This window comes from Schistocerca nitens, chromosome 7, assembly GCF_023898315.1.
Source record: "Schistocerca nitens isolate TAMUIC-IGC-003100 chromosome 7, iqSchNite1.1, whole genome shotgun sequence".
Taxonomy (NCBI): Eukaryota; Metazoa; Arthropoda; class Insecta; order Orthoptera; family Acrididae; genus Schistocerca; species Schistocerca nitens.
In genome coordinates, this window is record NC_064620.1 from 290,471,716 (window position 1) to 290,489,396 (window position 17,681).

The following is a 17,681-nucleotide window of genomic DNA, read 5'->3' on the forward strand; positions in this document are numbered from 1 at the left end:
CATTACAGCCAGTAATTTAAAATATGCAACATTCACAAAAAAACTACCAAAACAATTCGATAACACTCACTGAGACCTATCTATTGACATATTTGTATTAATCTCTTAAGCCGTTTGTGAGTTATTAATTTTTAAAGCTATTTTTATACCAGATACATTTAATATTACATAATTTGAAAGCTAAATCTCATAGGCAGGGCACATCTTTACTCAGAAACTCAAGTCAATTTTGTCCTTAAATTAATGTGACTGGCTTCTCTGTCACTGGCTGGGTTTAGTTTTTATTTTGAGTGTCCCTTATTTAATATTTTCTTTAACAGAATTGGATTCAGCATGGTGGTGTGTGATAGAGGAAATGCTTTTCCCTTCTTTTGTAAGTGTGTGTTTTATCTAAGGTGAGCCATAATTTTCATTCTCAGTAGACTGCATAATTACTCAAATCTGTGCTTTGATCCATATGAAAAGCAGTAATGGTAAATTTTCTGCTAAATTTTCAAAAAAATTTCAACACCACATATTTTGCGAAGACATATTTCCCAGCACTTATTTTACCTCGCACTATTTCTTAGAATTTGAAATCACTGTAACACCACTGCCTATGCAAAAAAGTATAAAACATACCTGAGCTTCTGAGAATCTCCAGAATCTGTTTTCGTTGGCTCTGCATGTATTTAAGGAATACAGTGCCTCCCAGTTCACGTAGTTTAGGTACCTGGTCAACGAATGTTACAAAATGGCTTCCCAGAACTTTTGGTAGCCTGTCTCTGTAACTATGGCCAAGTGTTAGAAGATGATGAGCTAAATACATACAGTTGTTGTGGAAAAGGGCTGGAAACAAATAAAAATACAAAAATAACTATCAGTAACCAAAATAATCAATAAATTATTTATTTACAAAAAAAATACCATTACAATGATTAGAGGGAATAGAGGGAAATGGTATTAGCTAATTGTAATCACTAACTGTATTATTTCCCTCTATTACCTCTAGTCATTGTAAAGATACTTATTTTAGTCAGATGAACTTTATTTAGTTATTTCCTTTAGTGGTTAACTATCTGCTGCAGTTTCTTCTGTCTGTGATCACTCACTATCTTGCAATTTATGCTGATTACATTCTCTTACAAACTAATCTTTTTCAATATTTCTCAATCTGAGAGGTGACTCAGTGACAGACTATCATATTAAGTAACAATGGTGTGTGTGTGTGTGTGTGTGTGTGTGTGTGCACACGTGCGTGCGCACGGGCGCATCTGTTTTTGGATCTTGTAGGTGCCCAATGGCGGGGGTCAATCAGTGCCCTTACATTTATTAAGACAAACAAATGTTCTAGAGGAACTAAAATTGTTGTACTCTCATACACTCAAAATGACCACACAGTCACGCTATCTCACATGTGCTAAAACCAGTTAGGAGGGAAGAGTGCTAATCTAGAAATTAAAACACAGAGAAAACAAAACACAGACTAGCTAAAAGAAAAGCACAGGGATATGTGACTGGCTGACCACTTACAAAAAACTTGGGGGGAGCCAGCCACCCTGTTGACAAATTAAAAACATCTCCCTAAAATCTTGTTAAAAATGTTGGACAGTTCACAAAATATTAAAAACTTGAACCAAATTAGTCTGATCATTACATAAAATAGACTGCAGATTTGCTGGCAAATCCGTCGCAGTCCACTGGTTTGCAAATAAAATACAGCCCACTAAAATGTGATGCATCGTGATCTGCATGCCACAAGCACCACACATTGGAGTGTCCTCTCGCTGGAGTAAGAATCCATGCGTCACAGGACTGTGGCCTACGTGAAGACGAGTAAGGAGGACCTCGTCCCATCGTTGTGACTGGAAGAAGTATGCCACAGCCAATTTGTGGGCTTTACAACAAGGAGCTTATCGTCAGTCACTTCCAGCCACTTGTCTTCCCATCGACACAGGACTTTATACCTCAACAGCGAGGTGATAGCCTGCAGGGGTATAGCACACTGAAATACCCGAGGGTCACGACACGCCTCCTCGGCTGCTCAATCCGCCCTTTCGTTCCCCACAATTCCCACATGCCCTGGTACCTAGCAGAAAGACACCTCCTCCTTCTGCAGTCGCTGTAGTTGGAGGAGGGCATTCTGGATAGTCTGGGTTACTTTATCTGCTGGGTACAAATGCTGGAGAGAGTGAAGGGTGCTCAGAAATCTGAACAGACGAGAAATTGAACATTGGTAGAACATCTCATCTGCTCCAGCACCCGCAAGAGTGCATAAAATTCTATGTCGAAGATAGGAAATTCTAGAGGCAGTCTAAACTTGAGAAAATGATCAGGGAAGATGACAGAGCAACCAACGGAGGCCCCCTGCTTAGACCCATCTGTTGAAACATCTACATGGTTGTGGTGCTCAGATAAAATGTTAGAAAACATCACATTAAAAATGGAAGCATGAGTGCTACCTCTCCTGTACCGCACCAAATCTATAATCACTATGAGCCTCGTCAGTAACCAGGGAGGCAGACAAAAAAAACCTGGATTTCGGGTTGTACTGGCTCTGCACCGAGTCACTCCAGCACATGCTGCACCCAGATCTCAAATGGCATTGTGACTCATAGACGATTAAAAAAAAGGCACTCGAGAGGTTGATGAGCAACAGTATGGAGTGCGGGTGAAGTTGGAGCTGCCAGGAACTTACGCGCCTGACTCACCATGAGGAGCTGGTACCGGATGATAAGTGGCGGTTCCTCACGCCTCAGCACAGAGGCTGGGAACGAGAATGGTATGACAGGCACCCGTGGCCAGTCAAATCCCCTCATGATGGACAGCATCAATGATCCTCAAATAAGAGGGCCTCACTGACCTATACACCATACACCCATAGTCCAGCCGTGAATGTACAAAGCCCAATAAATCTGGAGGAGATGCACCCTATCCACTGCCCAAGTCCTATGACTGAGGCAGTTGTTGATTGTCAGTGCCTTCAAGGTTCTGGCTTTCAGGTCTCGCAATTGTGGCAACCACGACAATCATAAGTCAGAAATGATGCCCAGAAACTGCTCTGTGTCTCTAGAATGTAGGATGGTGTCTCCCATATTCAACGCAGACAAATTAAAAAGATGATGAGAATGATTAAAATGCGCACACACACACACACACACACACACACACACACACACACACACACTCTTACTGCAGAAAACTGAAAACCTGTCTTTGCAGCCCACTCCTCTAACCTCCGCACTGTAAGTTCCAACTACGGCTGCCACTGCAACACTGGAGGAGGAATTGAAAACAGCAAAATAAGGAGCACTGTACAGTACTGCTTACCATAGACGTGATACTGTTGATGGCTATAGCAAAGAGGGTAACACATAAAACACTGCCCTGTGGGACACCATTCTCCTGCTCAAATAGATCAGACAGCGTGTCACCATCTCAGGTCCTAAAATATCACTGAGACAGGGAAAACCCCATGAAGTTGGGGAGGTGGCAATGAAAGCCCCATTATGCACGAATACTGTGTCTCCAAGTAGTATCGTACACCTTAATTATTTTGAAGAAAATGCTGATACAGTGATGCTTATGGAGGAAAGCCTGCTGAATTGCCGCCTTTAGGAGGGTCAGGTTGTCGAAAGTGGACCGAAATCTTCGGAATCCACACTGAGAGTGGCTAAGGAATTTCCTGGTCTCTAACAACCAGACAAGACGATGGTCAACAATTTGCTCCATAGTCTTTCCTACATAGCTCGTTAGGGCGATGCTCTGATAACTACTGGGACATGCGCTGTCCTTTCCTGGTTTGAGGATAGGGATCAGAAATGCCACTCTCCATGAGTTGGGGGAAGTTGCCTGTTTGCCACATTAGATTAAAACATTTGAGGAGGATTTCCTTTGATTCTGCCGGCAAATGTCGAAGCATGCAGTACCGGAAGTGGTCGTGCCGGGAGCAGTGTCTTAAGTCTCAGTCAGTGCCGATTTGAGTTTCCACATGGAAAAAGGGGAGTTCAACTTTTCCCTTTCTACAGTTGCATGCTAGCAACGAAAACCAGATCCTGGCTTGCATTCGCAGTAGTTTGTGCTTTTCCTTCCAGCCAGCATCTGAGCAATGTCTCTGAGTGTTGTTTGGAGGCACTCCTGTTTCAGCACTACTGCTATTGGTAAATGGCTATGTTTACCGGAAATCCTCCGGATGGCTCCCCATACTTTTGGAGTCCAGGAACTCTTGCCATGATCATTTTTTGCTCTCTTTAATGACCCGATGAGCCTTGGCTCTTGCGATTCGAAAGGCGGTGAGATTGTCCACTGTTGGGTGGCATTTAAACCGTCTAAGAGCTGCACGCTTGTCCTGGATGGCTGAATGGCACTCGTCTTTCGACCAAGGTACAGGTTGCCTCTTAAGAGGGCTGAAAGAGTTTGGTATGGATACATCAGCAATGTGATGGATCACATTCATGATGTGATCCCCCCATTCCTGGATGGTGTCACAGTGTTCAAACACAGCCAATTGTCTGAACAGCATCCAGTTAGCCCTGTCAATCATTCATGTTGGTGGCTTCTGTTACAGCAACACATCATCCAGTAGGTGAATGAGGATGGGGAAGTGGTCACTGGAATGTAGGTCATCAATGACCTCCCAGTGAACAGAGTCGGTGAGTGCTGGAGAGCAGAGAGATAGGTCAATGGCTGAAAATGACCCGGTAGCAGCACAGAAATATATCAGAGTACCAGTGTTTAGGATACACAGCTCTCGGTCAGGAAGCTCTCCAACACTTGACCCCAAGGGCAAGTAGAGATTGAGCCCCACAGGACATGATGGACATTGAAGTCTCCCAGGAGAAGAAATGGTTAGGGGTGTTGTTCTGTAAGATCTGTGACAGCCTCAGAGTCAACTTCATCCAGTGGAAGTAAATAAAGAGAGCAAACTGTAAGCCTCCAATGTGCATGAATTTCAGCTGCAACTGCTTGCAGGTCAGTATCCAGAGGGAGAGCAGAGGAGCGGTGCCCATTATTGACAAACACGGTGACCCCCCTTTAGCACTTTCCCCAGTCAGGTCATGCCTGCGATATAGTGTATAGCCCCATAGTATAGGAGCATCAGATGCTTTTAAAGGTGTTCCCTGTAAACACAAGCCCAGGGGGCATTGCTATGCTAGGAGTTTCAATTCCTCCACATGGGGATCTGAATCCATTCATGTTCCACTGTATAATGGGAGCCATCTATCAGGATTATAGTACCTTCATTCTGACTTTTTGTCAGAGAGAGGAGCCCACAATGTGTGAAGGCTCTGCTTTAGGGCAATATGATTTCCCCAGTCCGACATCAGCCTTCATCGCCTCAGAAGAAGGTTTGAGACAGATGTCAGACAGAATGACATCGACATCATCGGACTGGGTACCTCTTGTCTCCTTCAGTGGCACTTTGATTTCAATTTTTTTGTCTGAGGTGGCTTTGGAGCCACAATCTCAGAAGTGGTAGGGGGTGTATCAACACTGGATGGTGCACAAGACTTGACATGTGGAGGGGCAGGAAGGTCCACGATGGCAGCAACCAAGGCCTTGTCTGAGGTTCGGGGAGGGGGACAGGATTCAAAGCAACTGCAGCAGCACAAGTGCATTGACAAACACAGGTGCTAGTGCTGCCAGTAGCAACCTCTGTTTGTGTAATGCCATCAGTTTGCAGGACTAGCTGTTTCAGAACAGAAGAAAATGAGGCAGTGAATATAGGTGGCTGCGTGGACTTGTATACCTTCTTGGCTTCACCATAAGGGATGCGCTTTGTCGTTTTGATCTCCTGCATCTTCCATTCCTCAAGGAAAACTCTGCAGTCCCTGCTCCACACAGGGTGATCCTCAGAGCAGTTGACACACTCTGGAGGAGAGGATCAACCAATTCCCTCATGGGCAGCTTTAGCACATTTCCCACAAGTGACTTCCCCTTTACAACCAAGAGTAGTGCGCCCAAAGTGCTGGCATTTAAAACACTGCATTGGATTTGGGTAATAAGGTCATACACTGAGATGTAGGAAACCTGCCTGCTTTGGTAGTTTGATGCTGTTAAAAGTAATGATAAATGAGTCTGATTTTACGAGATCGCCATCCACCTGTTTCATAACATGTTGCACGTTGACAACGCCTTCCCAGGACCATTCGGCTTTCAGTTTTTCCCAGGGAATGTCAACTAGATCACCGCAAGTCACAACACCTTTGCTGTAGTTCAAGGTGTTGTGCAATTCAGTTTCTATCGCATACTCCCCGAGGTATTGAGCTTTCTGAAGGTTCTTGACTTGTTGGGAGCTGGATGTTTCAACAAACAGGGTCCCATTGTGCAAGCGCTTAACAGATTTTAAGGTGCCTGCAATGCCTTCTAAGCCTTTCTGTATGTAAAATGGTGAAACTTTTTCAAAACTCCCCTCTTTTCTTTTAACTATGGGAAACACATTCTGTGAAACAGCATGATTTCTGTTACTACTGACTGAATCAGGAGGACTGGCTGCACAAGTTCTCTTGTTAGACTGGGTGTTGGTACCTTCCAGCAGCCCACCCTTTCTGCCAGGAGGGGGTAAAGAAAATTTCGGAGGTTCTATTTTGGTCCCACGAACACCTAGGGAAATAAGAGTCCACTCAGACTGAGCCCTTTGTTTCTGAGTAAGCCTTATACAAATGAGGTGCGGCAGGTTCTGCAGAGGTTGCCCGCTAATGACTGTTCCACCTCAACAGCCACACATCCCATCAGCACACAGCAGACCTTGAGACTGAGGGTTTTTTTTTTATAGCAGTTTATTCCATCCTCGCGATCTGGGCAGTAAAGCCTAGATCTCCGTTCCCTGAGACACACAACGCTCCACCGCCATGCCACACAGTGGTCGCTGAAGCATACCCAGAGCTTACACTGACAGAGGACTGGCGACACTTACCAGTCCCCAGCACAGGAATCCAAGGATCGCCAAGCCCATACTCAGAAAACAAATGCTGAGCCCCTGAGGGCAAGTAACAGTGGTTGCTGTTCAATGCTAAAACTGCAGAAAGCAGATCAGCCTTCATGTTCACCCCCAACAATGGCACAGAACTAGGAGATTGTTAAAGTTTACTGCAAAATCCATTTTCCCTCATGATGCAGTTTTGTGTGACATTTCTTTCATCTTCTGTGGATACAACATGTAAGGAAGTGGCCAACTTCCATTTCATTCCTCATGGCCAGGTAGTACAATCAACAAGTTATGAGGCATTGTCATGTAGAAAGCACACTGAAACTGAGATACACCTTATTTTACGGCAAATTCTTGAGTCAGCCTGATATGATCAATGCGTAGCCTACACATCGTGATGTATTTTTTCCTTATAGGCTTATAGGATGGTGCCCGTATCCACCTTTATTTGTTGAGGGGGGCTGTGGCTTGCATTTTTCATAATATCAAATATATATATATATATATATATATATATATATATATATATATATATATAACAGAGGGAAACATTCCACGTGGAAAAAATATATCTAAAAAGAAAGATGATGAGACTTACCAAACAAAAGCGCTGGCAGGTCGATAGACACACAAACAAACACAAATATACACACAAAATTCAAGCTTTCGCAACAAACTGGTGCCTCATCAGGAAAGAGGGAAGGAGAGGGAAAGACGAAAGGATGTGGGTTTTAAGGGAGAGGGTAAGGAGTCATTCCAATCCCGGGAGCGGAAAGACTTACCTTAGGGGGAAAAAAGGACAGGTATACACTCGCACACACACACATATCCATCCACACATACAGACACAAGCAGACATATTTAAAGACCATATATATATATATATATATATATATATATATATATATATGGCAACCCTTATGTCTCTGTTCAGCTCTTAAAGGGTACCCATGTATGTGTCGGTTAGGTGCAATGGTTAACTGAGATCAAGACTTGATGCCACAATCTCATTTTGCTTTTCTTTCAGCAATCAGATATGTCTCCATTGTCAGATGCATTGCAAACTGAGCTCCTGAGAGCGTAGGCCAACTAATATCCCCTGCCCCCTCGAGCCGCTCCATCTGCGGTGTACGCCCGTGGTCGGGCTTCAGCAATCCTGGAGACGCTAGTGTCGGCACCTGTGATATCATTGGCACAAGGTCTCTGTCCACCCTGGTCGGCAGATCATTTTGGTTGTCGAGTGTACTCTTAATTAAACTCGGCGCCGGTTCCCAAGCCTTGCTAAGATTATAGTCACAATCTCGATTGATGAGGTCATCTGTGTTGTGAATTTCTATGGCCTCTCTAATGATGTTGTCCCAGTATTTGGAAGTCTGTGCTACGATCCTGGCACGTTCGTATTCCGTTGCATGGTTCTGGGCAAACGGTGCTGTGTGACTGCCAACTTGCTGGTATATGTCAGTCAAGGTGGCTCTGGCGTTCTCAGCAATGATCTTCGACAGTGTGCAGTGTTTGTCTAATATATGTTTTCCTACATTGATATGGAATCTGGTATATGCCACCCTTTTGAAAACTGAGATCATCTTTGACACTTCCCAATAATGCTCGTGTTTTATTAGGAGGGCAAAATGCAGTTTTCACTTGGTGCTTCTGCAATATGCATCCAATTCTTCCCAATAGTGCACCTGTGTACTGTATAAAGGCAGTGGCTGCCCCTTACTCCATGACTTCTGTCTCGGGGTCATACTGTTGTGGTGGGACGGGGAGCACAACTGATCTGCCATTCTCTTCCGCAAAGGATGGTCGCAGCTGTCTGCAAGCAAATACAGCTCATTGTGAATTTCTTTCTAACACACACCGTGGCCCACGGTGCCATCAGCTCTGGAGAAGACTCTCTGCATCTGAAATTGTGTACACCCTGTGTACTAGTGTTTTTAGTATCCCATTCCTCTGCAAAGGCTGGTGGCAGCTGTCTGCATGCAAATACAGGTCAGTGTGCGTTTTCTTCCAATACACATCATGACCAAGATTTGTCTCAGCTCTTCTTGATGTCTACAAATGGTTATATTCCTTCTGCTTCAATCACAATAGTGGATTTGATATTGGGATGTATGGAGTTCAAATGTGTAATGAAGTCAAGGAGTTTGACCCTTTCATGGGGCCAATTGACAAACGTGTCATCCACGTAATGGAAAAACACATGGGTTCCCATTTGTATGATGCCAGGGCTTCCTTCTCTAAGTACTCCTTATACAAATTTGCTACCACAGAGGAGTGTGTGCTACCCATTGCAACTTATTACATCGGTTCGTAGTATTTTCCATCAAACAGAAAATACTTGGAGTCAGGATATGCCTGAAAAGATCAGTGGCCTTCTCATCAAATTTGTGACCAATAAGCTCTAGTGACTCTTTTAGAGATACACTGCTCAATAACTTAACATCAAAACCCGCCAGGGTACCTGACTCTTTTACCATGAAGTTTTAGAGGCATTTTACAAAATTCACAGATCTGCTTATAAGATGAGTGCATTTACCCACATAAGAGCTTAGTATTTCCATAAGGTATTTTGCCAGCAAATATGCAGGTGCTCTAGTGTTGCTGACTATGGGGCACAACTCTTCCCATCTTTGTGAACTTTAGGGAGCCCATAAATTCAGGGCAGTACAGGCCCTTGAAGTAAGAGTTGATCGGCAACATCCTCTGGTAAATCTGTGTCCTTGAGAAGAGCCCTGATCTTGTTCTCCACCTTCTTTGCGGGGTCAATATTGATCTTCCAGTAGGAGTCTTCATGTAACCAGCTGTCCATCTTCACAATGTAGTCTTTGAGGGGAAGAACAACAGTGGCATTGTTTTTGTTCACATGTAAGCCAGTGGTCTCAGGCACACTCTCAGGTACTGTAGTCTAACACTACCAGCAGAAAGAAAGTGGGTATTTGGGACCTGAGAGTTTTTTGTTTGACGGAGAATACTATGAACAAACAAGAGTCACAATGTGCAGCCCACTCTTGCCTGTGATCGCAAATTTGTAAATGGCGTACTTTAACAAGGAAGACCTGGCATCATCCAAATTGAAACCCGTGTGTTTTTTCCACTACGTGAATGACACATTCATCATCTGGCTCTACAGAAGGGGTAAACTCCTTGAGTCTCTTACACATTCGAACTCGATAAGTCCCAACATCAAATTCACTATGGAGACCAAAGCAGAATGAAGATTACCATTCCTGGACATCATGGTCAAGAGAAGAGCTGGATAAAATCTTCTCAGTTTTCAAGCCACGTCAATTCCAATAAAATGCTCGAGCTATCGATGGCTACCTCTGCAATTATCGTCACGAGTCAAATTACTGACTGAGGGGACTGACACTATTTCCCACTTATATACCTACAATTATGGCCACTGGCACCAACCAGAGAGGGCCTGTAACTGCTGCTTCCCCCCCCCCCCCCCCCCTACAAGCATAAAGTATCCACCATTGCTTCCTTTTGACATCCAAAGCCCACCCCCATGCCCTACTCAGTGTGTAGCCCTGGTCTCTGTTGAAATTGTTGAGGTTCATTCTAATCTCAGCCCCTCTTTTATAACTGAGTCTCAGTATGTTTCACATATGAGCCAAGAGTCTTGTGTTCTCAAACTGTATTTTGTGTCTGTTTTTGAGGCAATCCTCAGCTATGGCTGACTTGTCACGCTCCCTTTGCTTAATGTGTGTCTTGTTCTTGGTACAACACTCCGCAACTGTGCGAATTGCCTGGCCTATATAGATGCTGCCGCACTTGCAAGGGACACCATACGCACTGGGCACACAAGGAGCTACGTCATCTTTAACAGGGCACAACTTATCTCACATTTTGGGGGTGAGCCGGAACACTGGTCTCAATCCATGTCTCTGCTGCAGATGTCCAAACTTACTACTCGTCACCCCACATTAAGGTAGGAAAGCTGCCGGCTTGGCTTCTTCTGCCAATTCACAAGGTGTCCTCCTTCGATGACACCTAAAAGCATCTGCAATTTCTCTTTTGCTGTAGCCATTCTTCCTGAACACATGCCTCAAATATTGCAATTCAGACTGTATGTGGTCGTCATCAGAAATAACTTTGGCTGTGAGTATTAATGTGTTTAGGACCGCTTTCTTGTGTACAGGGCTGTGAAAACTGAAAGCGTTCAAATATCAATCAGTGTGCGTCAGTTTCCTGTACACTGAATGACCCAGCCATCTTCCCGCCTCCCGCTCAACTAAACCATCTAAGAACGGTAGCTTGCCATCCTTTTCCATCTTGATGGTAAATTTAATGTTGGGATGGACACTGTTCATGTGATACATGAACTGTTGCAGTGTATTTTCACCGTGAGGCCATTCAGGAAGGTGTCATCGACCTACCTGAGGAAACAAGATGGATGTGATACCGCGGCGTTCAGAGCCTGCTTGTCAAAGTGCTCTGTGAAGAAATTCGTGACTGCAGGAGACAGCGGTGAGCCCATTGCTATGCCATCCATCATTTCATAATATTTGTCATGGTACAAGAAGTATGTTGTCATTAGAACATGATGGAACAACTTGACGATTCCAGATGGAAACTGTTGGGCCAAAAGGTACAGCGTGTCTTGTACTGGCATTACGTTGTTTTGACCTTTTTTCATTTTCTTGAGCATTTCAACAAATGTCTGTGAGTTTGCAACATAGTGTTCACAATGACTTAGTTTCCTGCATGATGCTTTGCCAGTCTGTAGGTAGGTGAGCTAATTGTACTAGCAATGGGCCTAAGAGGAAAATGTTCCTTATGTATCTTCGGCAGTCCATAAAGCCTGGGAGGGTTGGGTTGGGTTGGGTTGTTTGGGGAAGGAGACCAGACAGCGAGGTCATCGGTCTCATTGGATTAGGGAAGGACAGGGAAGGAAGTCAGCCGTGCCCTTTCAAACGAACCATCCTGGCATTTGCCTGGAATGATTTAGGGAAATCACGGAAAACCTAAATCAGGATGGCCGGACGCGGGATTGAACTGTCGTCCTCCCGAATGCAAGTCCAGTGTCTAGCCACTGTGCCACCTCGCTCGGTACAAGCCTGGGAGGACTGGCGGCGCAAGGCATTAATTTCTTCACCACTTAATCTGGTAAACCAGATTCCTTTAATAACTTTCCTGTCTTCCTGATTACGGCCTGTGTCAGATCTTGACTAAGCATCTGGTATGCATCATCATCTAATAAATTCAGCACCTTCAGGTGGTAGTCTTCAGTTCAGAACCATGGTGGCATTTCCTTTGTTGGCTGGCAAGACAAACAAGTTATCGTTCTCACGCAATAAGCATAAGCCACATTGTTCCTCCCGGCTGTTATTAGATTTCGGTCACTTAGCTTTCGACAAAATATGGCTGGCAGTTAGTCTGATGTCCTCAACTGTGTCATGTGAGAGATGCTAAATGCACTGCTCTATTTCACTAATAATCTCCAAAATTGGCAGACATCGCAGGACTGCTGAAAAATTAAGGCTTACCCAATGCTGTCACAGAACCATTGTCGAGTGCTTGTTTGGAGAGATTAACAACTGTTCTGTGGGTCTTACAATTTTCCACATCAATTCCTCTGTGAGTTAAGCATTCAAACTTGTTACGTTACTTAGACATTGTCTTGCACAAACTAGCTCGCTGTTATGCCTGTTAAGCTGCCATGGCTATGTCTACCCACTTCTAATCAAATGGAGACAGGTTTATGGCATTTAAATCCAGTTCATATCTTGTCTGCCATATCTGCTTTCTCACTATGGCACGACTTGTCCTCTTCAAAATTCTGTCCACTGCAGCAGTTCAAATGTGGTGCTGAACTATTGCAAAATGAGGAATTACCTCCTTGTCCCGGCAGCATTGCAAAAATGCTAAAGAACTCAGCAGATGTGATTTCTTTTTGCACACGGTTTTTCCAACAGTCTTATACTGTGCATTATGTCATCACTATAGAGGAAAGATGTGTGTCCTTGGAGTCTTTAGAAGTAGCACGACTGGACAAAATCTTCTTGGTTTTCAAGCCGTGTCAATTCCAATAAAATGCTCAAGCTTTCGATGGTTAGCTCTGCCATTGTTGTCAGGAGCACAATTATTGAAAGCCAATCTCTGTTGAATCCTGGGCCACAGTGTCTAACGGAAGAAAATGCACAGTGACCTGTATTTGGATGCAGACGGCTGCCACAACCCTTTGCAGAGGAATGGAGTACTAAAAACACTAGAACACAGAGTGTACACCAATCCAGATGCAGTGAGTCTGCCCCACAGCTGATGGCAGCCTGGGCCACAGTCTTTATCAGAAGAAAACACACACTGACATTTATTTGCGTGCAGACATCTGTAACCACCCTTCACAGAGGAACGGGGTACTAAAAACACTAGTACTCAGGGAACACACCATTTCAGACACAGAGAGTCTGCCCCAGGAACTGGAACACCTCAGAACTGTATTCCTAAACAATTATTACCCAGAATGGCAGATTGAGTCCAATCTCCAACTTACCACAATGGTACATCCTGTAGAGATGGAGGAAGTCATGGAGACAGGGGCAGCCACTGTCTTTATACTATACACTGGCACACTATTGAGAAAAATCGGACACATACTGAAGAAGCACCAAGTAAAAACTGTCTTCTGCACACCCAATAAAACCTAAGAATTACTGGGAAGCATCAAGCATTATATCAGTTTGTGGAAGGCTGGCATGTACCAGCTTCCATGTCAATGTTGGACTACATATATTCGACAGACAGTGCACACCGTCGAAGATCACTGCTGAGACCACCAGAGGCACACTTGACTGATGTAAACCAACAAGTTGGTGGTCACAGAGCACCATTTGCTCAAGAATCATGCAATGGAGTGAGAACATACCACAATCCTGGCACAGATTCCAAATACTGGGACACTGATGTTAAAGAGGCCATAGAAATACCCATTAGGGCCAATCTCATCAACCAAGATTGCAACCATAATCTTAGTAAGGCCTGGGAACCAGTGCTAAGTTTCATGAAGAAGACCCTCAACACACAAAACGACTTGACGATGAGGGTGGACAGAGGAGTTACATCACTGCTATGACAGCCGCTGACACTAGTACCTAAGAGACTGCAGACAGCACCTCACAGAGGCAGAGTATATTAGTCGGCCACGTGCCCTCAGGAGATCAGTTTGTCAGCGCACCTGACAATGGCGACTGATCGCCAAAATATTGTGCCTGCCGGACACTCTGAATTGGCAGTACACCCATGGACTGTTCAGTCAACAAATACACTGTCAGAAACTGAAGAGTCACTTCACAGGGATATCTGCCTGTTCCCTTTAGTGAAGTTGTACTACTTACTCCATCAAAGAAAAGCTGTCCTCTTTCTTGATATGAAGACTGTGAAATCATGCTGCCAATATGATTCAGCCAACCCTGTATGAAATTGCAATGTTTGAAAACATTAAGCTGGTTGTACTGCGTCCAAAAGCCTTGATGAATATCTATCTGCGTGCCTTTCTTTGAGGCACTAATCTGTCTGAAAGGTTTAGCCAGACCGGCAAATGGTCACTAGCACACAGATTGTCAATGGTTCTTTCCTGGGCAGCATGAGCTACAGCTGGCATGCACCAGAGATCAAAAGATACATGTCTTCTAATAACCTGGAGCAGGTGGCCACAGAGGCCGATAGCAGGTTATCTGCATGGGTCTGGATATCACGAGACTTTCCAGAAAGCTACAGAAGACAGATACATACAGTTTAACTGATCATTCACTGCGTGACGTTACAACCTGAGCCGACCAATGACAAAGATGACACAACAGGATTCAACTCTCTGAATGACATAGTGGGGGAAGTGAACAGAACTGTCGAGAAGGGGCATCCTCGAAAGTTAGTTAGTTACATGTTACATGGATCATTTTGCACAATAGTTCATTACGATCTGAATTGAGTCTTTTACATTTACATCCCAAATTAATTTGTACATACAGTTACATTCTGTGACATTTCTAAGTTTCTTTTCCTAAAAAAAAAAAAAAAAAAAAAAAAAAAAAAAGATATACAGATGTCAGTTAGCAATTCCTTCCACCAACTTTCTATGCATTACACAAAAACAGTAAAAGAAATTCTTCTGCAGAATAAAAGTTGTCAAGGAGAAACTTCATTTTTTTATCAAATTTTAATTTGCTGTCTGTCACACATTTTATATCATAGGGTAAGTGATCAAAAATTTTTGTTGCACCATTATGCACTTTTTTTTTCTTTTTTCTTTTTAAGACATCCTTAATGTGGAGTAATGAATGTCATTTTTCTTTATGGTATTGTAATTTTGTATCTCAATGTTCCTTCTGAACTAAAGTGCATTATTTACAAGAAACTTCACGAGGGAATAAATATACTGCGAAGCAGTAGTCGGAATGCCCAACCCCTGAAACAAATGCCTACAAGATGATCATGGGTGAGCATCACATATTATTCTTACAGCACATTTTTGCACAAAGAAAACTTTTTTTTCTTAAAGACGAGTTACCCTGGAACATTATTCCACATGACATTATTGAATGAAAATATTCAAAATATGTAAACTTTCTGATTTGTCTCTCCAAAAGATTCACTATGATTCTCATCCGCAACTGTGGCTGAACTAAGTTGCTTCAGGAGTTTCAAAAATGTGTTTTTCCAATCTACTTTCTCATCAATATGAACCGCTAAGAATTTTAAATATTCTACCCTGTTTATTATTTCCTCACTGTATGTTACACTTATCATTGGTGTAGTACCTCTAGATGTGGAGAACTGAATATGTTGTGTCTTTTTAAAATTGAGGATGAGACCATTCATTCACAGAAAACCAGTCAATGTTACTTTTAAGAAGTTTGTTTACCATTTCTTCTGTTTCTGTACATATGTTTGGACTGATTACAATACTAGTGTTGTCTGCAAAAAAGAACTAATTCTGCTTATGTATACTAGATGGAAGATTGTTTACATATATGAGGAACAGCCATGGACCAGAGACTGAACCTTGGGGAATGCCATTTGTGATTCCTCCCAGCCAGAATTATGTCCCTAGGCTATATTGATTTAATCACCAAGTATAATTTTCTGCATTCTTTTGGTAGAGTATACCATCAATCCCATAAAATGTCAATTTATTCGGTAGAATATTATGATTCACACAGTCAAATGCCTTAGAGAGGTTGCAGAAAATACCAACCAGTACTACTTTATTATTTAATGTTTGTAAAATCTGGTGAGTGAACATGTAAATTGCATTCTCGGTAGAGCAACCCTTCAGAAACCCAAACGTAATTTGTTAAGGATTCTATTGTTGCTGAAGTGAGATATTATTCTAGAATACATCTCCTCATCAAAAATTTTGGAAAAGGATGTCAAAAGCAAAACAGGTCGGCAGTTATTGGCATCTATCTTATCACCTTTCTTTCAGAGAAGTTGAACAATGGCATATTTCAATGTCTCTGGAAAAATGCCTTGAGTTAGTGATGCATTACATATTTCAGGTAAGACTGGGCTTATTACATGGGAACAAATTTTTAGTATTCTACAGGAAATATCATCAAAACCAGGTGAGCTTTTATTTTTAAGAGAATGTATAATATTCTTAATTTCAGATACATTCATAAGACTGAATTTTGTGAAAGGCACATTTCCAACATATTGCTGTGATTTTGCTCTTGAACTGTTTATCCTTATCCTTTGTATTATATTTTAGAAATGATTATTAAACACATTTGCTATCTGTGACTCACCATTTATAGTCCTTCCATTCAGTTCAATAGTGAAATTGTGTTGTTTTGTGGCTGGTTGTCCAGTCTCGCGTTTCACTACATTACATATCGCCTTAAGCCTGCTGTCAGAAGTACAATTTCTGACCTTATGCGCATGTTCCTTCTGGGGCTCTTTACGAATAATCAGTCAGAGAAGTCAGACACAAGTTGGGGTATGTCGGGGTGGAGCACTGTTAGTTTACAGAGGAGCATGGCACACAAAAGTTTTTTGGAGATCATCCAGAGTCAGCACTGTGGGACTGATTCAGAGATGATTGGACGAGCATTTGGAGACCTATGAGAATGCATTCTGAGATACATGTCACACAACAGACCCTTTCAGGAGATTCTCACACATCATTCTATGCAATTAGCACATTGTTTAGCATAAAGCATTCTGACTTCATCTTCTGAAGGCATGTAACCCTATTTTATACTCAGTTTTCAGACTTTGGCTGACGCCTGTATTCATTTTGATGTCTATCGTCCTTTGTTACATCATTTTTCATTCTGTGTCAGTTGGTCTTACTGGGGTCTAATTCTTGAATCTTTAGGCATCTGACAATGTTTGCATTGTCTAATCTCAACCATCAAATGTATCATGCATGTTGCCCCTGTGGTCTAATTACTGCACACAAATAGATGCCGCATGCATTTTAGGGGCTAGTAAGGTGAGGACAATAACACTGCATCAGCCAGTGGGCAGTTTTTTACCTAGAGAATGATTACGCAGGAAATACCAAATGAGGAAGGTGTTAAGTTGCTCTAAGCATCACCTCCAAAGCCACTGGACATGAAGATGAAAGCTGCCAGCTGTGAACCAACAGCCATGTCACACCATGAGAGATTCACGGAGATTGACACGTCACACCAACATTACACCAGCCACCTGAGCTAGCAAGTACCGTAATACCAATTCTGTACTGTGATGAGGTAAAGTGGATAATCCCCCTTACATGCCAAGTTACTGAGTTGTGTCTATATCCAGTCAAATCAGATCCAAC

At 42.9% G+C, this 17,681-nt stretch overlaps 1 protein-coding gene across 2 annotated transcripts in view; it reads right to left on the bottom strand.

Annotated features, from left to right (window-relative positions):
- LOC126194840 (centromere/kinetochore protein zw10 homolog) overlaps positions 1-17,681 on the bottom strand; it is a 205,187-nt gene that overhangs the window by 65,174 nt on the left and 122,332 nt on the right. For both annotated transcript variants that reach the window (XM_049933176.1, XM_049933177.1), the window contains exon 7: positions 622-828. In XM_049933176.1, the coding sequence (XP_049789133.1) occupies positions 622-828 (207 nt within the window). The remainder of the gene's footprint in view (positions 1-621; positions 829-17,681) is intronic.